Genomic DNA, 11,358 nt, shown 5'->3' on the forward strand with positions numbered 1-11,358 from the left:
AAAAAAAAATCCATCTTCCTTTTTGGTCTGTTAAATGGACAAAACCACTCACTGAAACATCTTGTCTCAGACATGTTGATAATTTGAGAAAATAATGGAAAACAATGGAAAATAATCTTCAATTGCAGTTGCACTAAATGTGGTGGCAATGCTATTTTATGTTTCTGATGTGGCCCGATGCTTTGGAGGTCACATGTTGAGCCCACATCTGTCCGTTAACAGATGTCACATATAAATAGCTGTTATCTAAACCTCAACTCATGTTGTCAGCTAAAAATGAAACTTTAATCGCCTCTTCCTCCTAAAATCCAAAAATGTCTTTTATATTGGGGCAGAAAATAATCTCAAAGGAAAGAAAAACTGACTTCATCTAATTGCAGCACTTACTGGTCTTATTAAGGTTAGAAGAGATAAAGCAGAGCAGGTAAAGAAAAGCTTGTGAGTGATAACATTATCTGTCCTACCATAAAACCTGATAGATTAGTCACTGAAGAACAAAGCAACAGTCAAATACCCTTTTGTCCTGTGATAAGAGCTTTGGTTTGACTTTTAACAGCATTTCTAATCTGTAAATTCGGCGTTTTGAGGCCCTGGGCTTCTTTCAACTGTATGCTAATCAGAATGCTAATATTTCCCCTTGCTTGTTACTGGGGTTTGTCTACGTGGTGAGGTGTGGGAAGCCTGGAGGGTGAAGCTTGAGCAGACAGTTGACATCTCTATGAGGATGGGGTTGCTCCCCTTTTCAGTGTTTAGTTTGGGAGTTCAGTTGCAGCTGACCTTTGACCTTTGGAGGGGGCACAAGTAAGAAAGTCATCATTACCTCAGGGCATAATTTGAAAAAAAAAATTAACGATAAGCACAATCTACAGTAAACTATGGCACCAATTTATGACTGAAAAGTGGTTTCAAAGTGCTGCTTTAAACTCCAACACAAACTCCACACAAAGATTTTCATTTTTCTTTTACAGCTCATTTTATCTGATTGGCAATTATTAGAGGAAGGTGGGGTTGGAAAAGAGGAATGCTATTTTATTATTTTAACCTTCTCTTGCAAAATTTACAGTACAAAAACTACAAGGAGAAAAAAACGTGTTTGCCATGTATTAAGAACTGTTAATTTAGTAGCCCCTGGTTCAAAAGTAGAGACACTTGGATGCCCAGTAAACAGGGAACACCATTTGTTATGTTTACTATCATACTGGAAATTGCTCATTCCACATCTAGTGTGCAATTTGGGTAATGTAAAAAATGAGCTTGGGTCATGCATGATGTTCAAACAGACCCTATGTAACTGGCTATCACCAGGAGGATTTGAACTGACTCTGGAGACAACGGTAGCAGGCTTAATGACTTGTCAATAGAAGCTATCAAGGCCTTAATGTTCCTGATAGTTCTGCTTACAGTTTTAAAAAAAGAGGCACTGTGTGAAGTTTCTGACTGTTTTCACCCAAACAAGTTCTATTCTGGTCCAGATTAGCATGTCAAAGAGGCAGAGCTGAGCAGGGCAAATCACAAGTGGCTTTTTCAACACCTTGAGACCAAAGCGCCGTTATCAGGCTGTGAAGGCTCAGAAGAACATGGCTGCTGAGATAAGAGGGCTACTGCTGAAGGCGGGAGACACACAACCACAAGACTGGTTAATCCCTATTCATGTAACAGTCCAACTGTTATCATCCTGTAAAGAGGGAGGGAAAAAAATGCTTGTTTGAAATGCTGATGAAAGTAGATTCACGCTGCCGTCTGAGGGGATAAAAGCACTCAATCATTCGTAAGATTTCTGCCAGTTTTGTCACCACTTGATTTTTTATTTTTATTTTTTTCAAGATCACAGATGAACATTTGCTGACTTCCTGCACATAGCTGCAAATCTCTGTCCTGGTTACATGTGTTTCACAACCTTCAGTACTTTGCAGCACAGTGGATAAGCGCAACAGATGTTTGGTTAGGAACAGCTGGAAATTCCTGCTGTATCATGTTATGTCAAAGCTTTACAATCTCAGTTTAAGAGAGCTGTCTAAATGTACTCGATGTGGCAGTAAATATCTAAATGTGTACCCTACTCCAAATAATAGGGTGCAAGTAGAAGTACAGACCTTTCAATCATCTGTACCCAACAATGTTATGTTCTGTTCCTGAATGAGATATGAGATACACCCAATAAGGCAAGAGTCTGTTTGAACAAGTGCTGGAAAAAGCGTGGTATGATTTTCCATTATGTATCATCCTAAGTTTGTCTGACGTTCTCTTTGAAGGTAGACAAACATAGTTTTGGGCACTTTATCAAGAATGATTTTGTAATGGATAAACAAAGGAAGTTTGACATAGAACACTAATGGGATGGAAAGTAACATAAACATTATTCTTGAATGTGACTCAAGAGGTTTTAATTTTGAAAGGATGACAATGTGTGACGAGGTTATCTTCTCCTCCTGTTATTTTTTGTCTCCTACGCTCTTACTTCGAGCTGATAAGTCACTGCTGGGATAAAGACAATTATCTTGTTGAGAAATAGATTTTAAAGTAAGTGCAGAGGGATTCACAGTTAGTGCTGTATCAGCATGATCCCAGCCAATCAGTGACAAGAAGTAGGCTACATGAGATAAAAACTAGAGCTTTGGGTATATTTAAGATATCAACGTATGATACATTAAGCAAAAAAAAAAAAAACTGAACGATGGGTTCTGTATGTATGACTCCTCAATCCTCCCCTTTTTGTTTACAGCGCTCGTGTGTGATGAATCTGGAGCGCAGTGAGAGAGGGGAGCGTCCTTCTCCTCGAGGCCCGGACATGGAAGCCCGTACTGGGGGAAAGATGGGGAAGATATCCATGGGCTTCCAGAGGAGCTCCACCTCAGATGATGACTCTGGATGTGCACTGGAGGAGTATGCCTGGGTGCCACCAGGACTGAGGCCTGAGCAGGTAGGGCCTCAAGAAATGTAAAAGTTGGAAGTATACCAAAAATGTAGAAAAACTTATTGCACATTAGAGTTTGATGTCAACTGAAGGTAGACTTATTCCTTCACATGATGACAGTATAAACCTGTGCAGCAACGGGTTTTAGTTCAAATAAGGTCATGCGTGCAGACATTCTCCTGTCTATGCCATACGAGGGGATTAGCAGTACCACATGCCGAAACATAACATCTGGCTATGGATTTTTTTCTCCCCCACATTCATTAGCGTGTATTTAAGATACACATGTTCAGCTTATCTCAGTTGGAAATGACTGTTTGATTTATTTTCCCCCAAAATGTTTCCTTTCCATTTTTTCCCGTCAGGGGGAATTAGTCTAGGTAAACATTAACATTTCCAGTCCCTTGCTGTCTCCTGTGTGTGGAGAGATCTCACACTCCGGCGCCTGTGACTGGATGGAGATTGACGTGTTTGCCCCACAGTGTCACAAAATAAGGACACACATGGCAGCAGTGCTTCTCTCCTGATATCCACTCTTTCCCTCCACTCCTTTATGAAGCCCTCCCTCCCCCTCCTGTCTTCCCCTTTAAGCAGACTGATAACACCACTGACCTCTTGGCTGCAAGGTGTCTCACCTATTTATTTGGTCTAAATGACCTAACAAGAGCTGAAAAAAGTCAGAGTCAGACCATTAAACTGTTCCACACATGTTCATTTTATCCTTGAAAAGTGAACAAAACTACCAATGGGTTGATGAGATCTCGTTGCTCCGTTTGCAGGTCCAGATGTATTTCTCCTGTCTGCCAGAGGACAAGGTGCCGTACGTCAACAGCCCCGGAGAGAAGCACAGGATCCGACAGCTCCTCTACCAGCTGCCGCCACATGACAATGAGGTAGAGATTATGAGATGACAGGGTGTGTGAGAATGAGGGGTAGGTGGGAGCTCTGTGGCCAACACTGACAGTGATGTAGGAGTTGCTGCTTTTTATGCACATGTGGGGGGAAAAAAATCACCATCAACAATATTAGCGACTTACAATATTTACATAACCACAAAAAGAACATTTAACAGCAAACTGTGTCGAGGTAAAAATGACTAGTTAAGCTGGGAGATAAGAGGGCTTAAAACAGCTCAAAACTTCATGAAAATGACATTTAATCTCAACTAGAAGAGGAAACAGTAAACAAGTCATGAATTAACCAACTCCTCTTGTGGCTTAACCAGCATGTTGGTACGTTTTGAAAACCAGTAACAGTCTTTACTTCTGTACTTTTCCCGTAAAAGTGGCAATTTTGGCAAAAAGAGACGGAATTATATTATAATGCTAAAGTATAACTATGTAGATAGTAGTAGACGCTGCTTCTACTAATAGTAGAAACAAGAGTTAAAGTCATAAAGTGGGTGAACTAGCTACTGACTTGTTGCATAGCAGCAGCTAAAATTTACAAACATTTCCTAACATGAGTTAAGCAAGAGATGTAGCAGTAAAAGTCCTGAGTGCTTTGCATTAAACAATTGAATACTTTTTATTTTTTAAGAAATAAATTAGATTTATTTTTTCACAAGCTACAAAGTCCTGTATATAGGCCAACCTGGCTTGGCATCAAACTTGTGCTAAATGTTTATGTATCAAAGTTTCAAACTATACTGAAGGGTCTTGTAGTGCTGCCTATTTAGACAACATTTCACATAAAAAAATTGACATTTGTAAAATTAAAAGTAAGTATTATTATTAGTATATTTTTTGCTATTGATGTCGGGTTATAAGGGAAAGAAGGATTTTTTAAACAACACCCAGCCCCAACTGAAATAAAGCCTGCAGCTGAGTAAAGCCGAGACAATATATTGCCAGGTTTTATAGTGAGACTAAAACAATGACCACATTCTCTCAGCCGTTTGACAAAAAACCCTCCAGTGACAATAAAGCACATGCCAGCCTCTTCTGTATAATAGCTTTATGGTGTGTAAACCAGCACTCCTTTCACATCCGTGTTAATAGAGTTTACATTAGGAGATATGGTGGAGGGGTTATCACCAGAGAGGAGAGACAGGGGGGCTACTGTCTGACGGAGGTGGTCTATGTATGCTCACATGGAAGATACACAATGGATACACTCGGCGCACACACACACACAGTGTTTGACTGAGCAGTTTATGATGTTTGTCGGCAGACCTGGTGGTTAAGGAAACAAACTGCTGGAGGATTCCTTGCGTAACAGTGGTTAGGAGGGATAATCATTCTGTGTGAGTGAAAAAGAGACAGTGAGTGTGTGTGTGTGTGTGTGTTTATGTGTGTGATCATATTGGAAGCGCTAGCTCACACGCCGGCATCGTTTACCGTTGTTTAGAGAACAACTGAGCTGGTTGTTAGGATAGTCATGGTCTTTTATCTGGGGCCTTCATCACCATCTCTAAACACAGAGGAAGGGTTTGTGTATCACTCACGCCATCCTTTCAATGCAGCCTTGAGGGGAATTCGCTTTAATTAAACCCTTTCCCACCCATATATGGACTTCATGTGATACACTCCCCCAGTCTTGCATGCAAAAGATGAAAGCCGAACCACCAGCAATAATGGCTGGATGTATTTAAGTGCCATTTTGCTGTCTCCTTTTAACTGGCTTCCCCTTATAGCCTTAATTTGACCTCTTTGTTATTTTGTTTTGTCTCATCTTTGTCTTTTCTTACAAAACAGGTGCGTTACTGCCACACTCTGACTGAGGAGGAAAAGAGGGAGCTCCACATGTTCAGTGCCCAGAGGAAGAGGGAGGCGCTGGGGAGAGGAACACCCAAAATCCTGCCCCGGGCTCTGCAACACACCCGCTGTGAAAACGTAGGTGTCACACATGGATACCCAGGAGCACATACACACACACACGCACACACATACAAACTTGCGTCATTTACTGCTTATTTCGCCATAAGGTAAGCTAGGGAACCAACTTGTAGGTCTGACGTTATATGTATCACAAGCAGCAAACTCTTATTGTCCAATCTCAGGGCATGGTACCCCAAGGCACAATCCTGATTGGCTAATGCAATGGTTTTAATCACAGACCTAAACGTCCTCATTAAGGGGAGAGAGGAAGCGGGGAAATTGGGAGGCTCATGCTCAAGCCGAGCAGAGAAGCCAGTTCCTCGTGAGGAATCAGGCCAATTTCCTGCCAACGATCTATAGCTCAGCATGACGGACTGCATAAAACACACAGGTTAATAAGTAATTCTTGTGTGTAGAGTCTTAAAATCCCTACTTTTTCCAAAACAGTATGTTGGAGATCATTCCTCATCTACTGGTATAATTGCATGCAGCTCTGCCAGGCACACACAGCTGGTTTGAAGACTTTCTTGAAAGGAGTAGGCAACATGTTTTTGGAGATGCATGAATACAAATGGAACGCTGGAAACAATCCTAAACTCTGACCTACTTTTAATTTGGTTAAACAAAACATGCAATGCCATCCAAGCTGACCTTGATCATATTTCTGAAAAACTTCCTTTCGATGCAACAAAAATAAATATTAGTGTTATGTGGCTTCCGCCAAATTCACCCCTGACCAGTGAGTAAACCACATCCTCTGCCAGGCATCCAGGAAAAGCGGGCCAGGCATGTTAATTCCCCCGGACAGGCAGATGAAGCCTGTCACCACTCAAACACAGATGCTAACACAGGGATACAAGGTCACCTACAGTGAACTGACATACAGGAATAACCAATGGACGCGCACTCACAGTCTAAATCACACACATAGGCTACACACGCTTACAAACATGTGCTCATTCATACACTTGTGCAAACATTCTGCACATACTCGTGTTGTCAAAATGATAAATCATGAAGGGTGCACACACAAGCATTTACACACGTTCACACACACTTTGTCAGACTCTAGTTTCCTGGTGCTGTAACTCCTAGGGACACACAACACCTCCATATCCAAGGCCCCCCATCTGTCCACTCTGGTAATAATGGTTAACAGCTGGGCATGCTATCCACTAACTTCCTATGTGTGTCTCATAGCATTGCTGGGATATATAAAGACTCATGATTGCACGTTGGGACATGTTTCGATCGCATGTTTCATCTCTTGAGTCATACGATCTTTCGGCTCATGGCCAAGGCCAGTTGACGCTTCGAAGACAAAAATGCTAGTCATTTCCATAGCAACACCAAATAAATGACTGATTTACTTTGGTGAAACAAATGCTGATTGAAACAGAAAGAACATTAATTAATTTATAACTGGTGTTTGGCTCATAACCTTTGTTGGTACCGTAATTATGCTGGGATATGCCACCATGTTAATATAAAGAGACCCTATTCAGTCTACTCAGGAAAGGAATGGGTGGAGTCATCACAAGTGCAATTGACTGTTTTTGTTGCAGGGAAAAGATTAAATTGCACTGTTCCTGTGTTATCAACTGTTGTGTTTCTGTGATCATCACTGTACAGTTCACTGATATGTTTTGAAAGGATCATATTCCTTTGGCACTTAGAATATGGTCACCCGTTGTTTGACCTTCATTGTTCTAGCATCACTGCAAATGAAACAGTGGCAGATATATGGTATATTTTGAATAGTAATCTCCATAATCTCTCCTTTATTTATGTTGCATTCCTCATGTGTCATGGGCATCAACTGTGTGACATCGATTTTGAAATGTCACTTCCACATGCATTTGTCTCAAGGTAGCATTCTTATCGCTAGACTTAAATTGTGTGCTTGATGATAAATGTGTTCTGCCTATTTGAAACCCCACTCTTAGTTGTAGGCCACTGCAGCTGGTGCAACGAGATGCCTGAAATATAAATCTCATGGATCATCTGTTGTTTGTGTTTGATTGTCAGTGTGGCGGCGGCATCAACGGAGGGGAAATGGCAATTTTTGCCTCCAGAGCCAGTCCGAGCCCCTGCTGGCACCCATCATGCTTTGTGTGTGCCACATGTCAAGAACTGCTGGTAGACCTGATATATTTCTACCAAAATGGCAAGATCCTATGTGGAAGACACCATGCTGAGCTTCTCAAACCACGATGCTCTTCTTGTGATGAGGTAAGTGGCAGTAATAGAAAAAATACCCACTAGCATTTTGTTTGGTTTTTTACAATAAACCATGGCAGAGCGTAAAACAAAGCTAATGGCAGAATGTGTTTCCCCTCAGATCATCTTTGCTGATGAGTGCACTGAAGCAGAGGGTCGTCACTGGCATATGAAGCACTTTGCTTGTTTTGAGTGCGAGATAATGCTTGGTGGGCAGCGCTACATCATGAAAGATGGCCGACCCTACTGCTGTGGCTGCTTTGAGTCACTGTATGCAGAGTATTGCGAGGCCTGTGGTGAAAATATTGGTGAGTCATATTTGTGAGGTGCAAGAATGTTTTGGGGATAAGAATAGAGGGCGTAACTCTTTATATTCAATATTGAACACATAATTCTGCTGATTATGAGTAAAAGTGCTGTATCTAAGACTACTCTCCTCTTCATCTTGTGATCTTTTAGGTGTTGACCATGCTCAGATGACCTATGAAGGTGTACACTGGCACGCCACAGACCAGTGCTTCTGTTGTGCCCAGTGCAAGACCTCCTTGCTGGGTTGCCCATTCCTTCCAAGGCAGGGTCGTATCTATTGCTCAAAGGCCTGTAGCCAGGGTGAAGATATTCATGCCTCCGACTCTTCTGATTCTGCCTTCCAATCTGCCCGCTCAAGAGAATCACGGCGCAGCGTCCGCATGGGGAAGAGCAGCAAGCCCGCCGAACAGTGGAGACAGTCGCAGCTGTTTAATCCCCCTGCCACTGTCCCCTCATTTCAGTTTAGGAGTGGTGAGGGTGATGGAGACGCCGATGCTGACATTGATATTGTAGGGCGTAAGCTGGCTCGTCTCGGTCTAGAGGAGGAGAGGTACTGGAGAGAGCGGGAGGAGCAGGATGCCTGTGGGGAGGAAGATCCAGAAGAATGGGCCCAGCATGAGGACTACATGACTCAGCTCCTGCTCAAGTTTGGTGACCGCGGAATGTTACACCAACTACAGCAGCCATCCCTAAAATCTCCCAGCCCCAGCAGTGATAGAAACGGGCTCATAAGTGTCTCTGATCCCTGGCTAAAACCTGATTCTGCATCCATGGGAGTTTCTGCCTCCAGTCCCACCCCTGCCAGCCCCACCCAAAGCCAGACTTCCAATCAATCCCGAGCCAACAGCCTTAGCCCTGGACTGATGAGCAAGAAGCACCTGCCTGAAATGTATTGGGCCCAGTCCCAGGATGGGCTGGGAGACTCTGCCTATGGAAGTCACCCAGGTCCAGCTAGTGCCCGAAAGATCCAAGAGCTGGAATTGGACCAGGATCAAGACCAATCTGGCACAGGAAGACAAGCCTTCTGGCCAGACACAAGACAGTGGTTTGAAGACTCCCTTGAGTGCATCGCAGATGAGCTGAGGAAGGTTGAACAGGGTGTTGGAGACTCCATGGACTCCCTGGCACTCTCAAACATCACTGGTAAGGAAACTACTCTTCAGATGGATTTCAAACTTATGCTTTCTTTTTTTATGTTGAACAATTGTTCAAAAATGTTTCTTTCCTTCTCACTTTTTAGGTGCATCAGTGGATGGAGATGGCAGGGAAAGACCTTTGGTCTACAGCCTTGCCATGCAGGATCCCTCCATGGTGGATGACTGTGAGAAGATGAGCAACATGGGAACCTTTAATTCATCTCATCATCACCAGAGTACCAACTCGCTGAACCTTAACATGGAGAAGGGAGATGTGGAGGCAGAGGAGGTAGCATTGGCAATGAGGGGAGGCGCACCGGGAGGACTTCTCTCATTGTCCCCACATTCTGAGGGCCTTACTCCCTCTTTTATTCATGCCCCAGCTCTGAGGAGAAGCAGGTCCCAATCCAGGCCTCCACAGGTGGTCAAGTTCTCAGAAGACACTGTGGACAATGGATATAATGATGGGTTTGATGTCAGTATAAGAAAGCATCCCATGAGTGAGAAGCCACAGCGGAGGGCATACTGCCCAGATGAGATGGGTCAGGAGAGAAGCCGGCCAACGAGCCACCATGGGCGCAGCAGGCAGCATCACCACAGACAAGGACGACACCACAGGAGTCGCAAAACCCGCTCGGACAACGCCCTTCACATGGTGCCCTTGGAGAAAGCACAGAGGCCATATGAGCCCCAGCAGCAGGGTCTGGTCAGCCCCTCATGCGGCCCCATGCTCTTACAGCATCCTTCACACAGGCTGCCCCTTGCCTACTCCCAAACTCGATCTGACTATATGCTTCAGGCCTCAGCACAAGGAGATCCACGGGTTGAGAATTTAATGGGTCTCTACAGAGATGAAGATGACTGGTGCTCTACCTGCTCTTCCTCATCATCGGACTCTGAGGAGGAGGGCTATTTCCTGGGCCAGCCGATCCCTCAGCCTCGAGCTGCTGGGCGCTACTACGCCGAGGACTATCCGACAAGGGTTACAGCCCTCTCTTCTCAGATTCACGGCTCACAGACTGGTCGCAGAAAAAGCCACCGCTCCAAAAACTGCATCATCTCTTAACAGTTCAGTGTCAAGTGTATGTACATTATTCTGCACTATCCTAAGCAATACAGTCAGATTTTGTGATGGTTTACACAGATCAAAGCAGTTTAAAACAAATGCATGTGCACAAACTGTTTATTATATGCTAATAGGTGCATGGCCACATGTCGAGACGCATATCATTTTAGGTCAAAATCTACTGAAAGGAATATTTAAGTGTAAAGGTTGAGCAAAAACCAGATCTGTGCAATTTACAGTCAGAAAATCAGTTGTGCCTAGAAGCTAGGCGTATTTGAATTTTAGCACTAATGACACATGGACTGGTAAATTTGGAAGCCTTCTTTGGGCAGTGCAGACAAAAACTGTGCAGAGTGGGAACATTGAACTTATTCATTTCAGCATTTGCCATTACGTTTTTTTTGTTTGTTTTTTAAATGTTCACTTAAAGGTTTGCAGCAATATCTTTGTGTGCATTTAAAACACTATTGTACACAGAGGTTGATAACGTAGAAAACAGAAACTAACCAAATAATTATTTAATGCATAATAGTACAAATGATAATGTATATACTAAGTTAAGATTTTAATACTGGTATTTTTATATCCTTGGTTTAAAGAATTGTTTCATTTGAAGTGTATGATATGAAAAATAGCAGTTGTAACGGTGAACAAACAGACCTCGTTATTTTATGAGAAACAAAGAACGTGCCACTTCATAAAGTGTGTTCTTCACAGTAAAGTGCCATGTTACTCGGTAACAAAGTCTATTTTAACATATATTCCACAATGCTCACTATTGGTATACAAAATATAAAGAGAATGGCAGTTAACACCCACATTTTCCATATTCAGCCCATCTGTTCACTCCCCTTGCTCAGACATAACCAGCTTAACGCTTTGTGATGTAAAGAA

At 42.9% G+C, this 11,358-nt stretch overlaps 1 protein-coding gene across 2 annotated transcripts in view; it reads left to right on the forward strand.

Moving 5' to 3' along the window:
* prickle1b (prickle homolog 1b) overlaps positions 1-11,317 on the forward strand; it is a 28,684-nt gene extending 17,367 nt beyond the window's left edge. For both annotated transcript variants that reach the window (XM_083999134.1, XM_083999133.1), the window contains exons 2-8: positions 2,723-2,920; positions 3,694-3,807; positions 5,611-5,748; positions 7,762-7,965; positions 8,075-8,261; positions 8,413-9,405; positions 9,503-11,317. In XM_083999134.1, coding sequence (XP_083855260.1) covers positions 2,735-2,920; positions 3,694-3,807; positions 5,611-5,748; positions 7,762-7,965; positions 8,075-8,261; positions 8,413-9,405; positions 9,503-10,464 — 2,784 coding nt within the window. In that variant the 5' untranslated portion in view covers positions 2,723-2,734 and the 3' untranslated portion in view covers positions 10,465-11,317. The remainder of the gene's footprint in view (positions 1-2,722; positions 2,921-3,693; positions 3,808-5,610; positions 5,749-7,761; positions 7,966-8,074; positions 8,262-8,412; positions 9,406-9,502) is intronic.
* The last annotated feature ends 41 nt before the right edge of the window (positions 11,318-11,358 follow it).

The sequence above is a fragment of the Trachurus trachurus genome, assembly GCF_905171665.1.
Source record: "Trachurus trachurus genome assembly, chromosome: 23".
Classification (NCBI taxonomy): domain Eukaryota; kingdom Metazoa; phylum Chordata; class Actinopteri; order Carangiformes; family Carangidae; genus Trachurus; species Trachurus trachurus.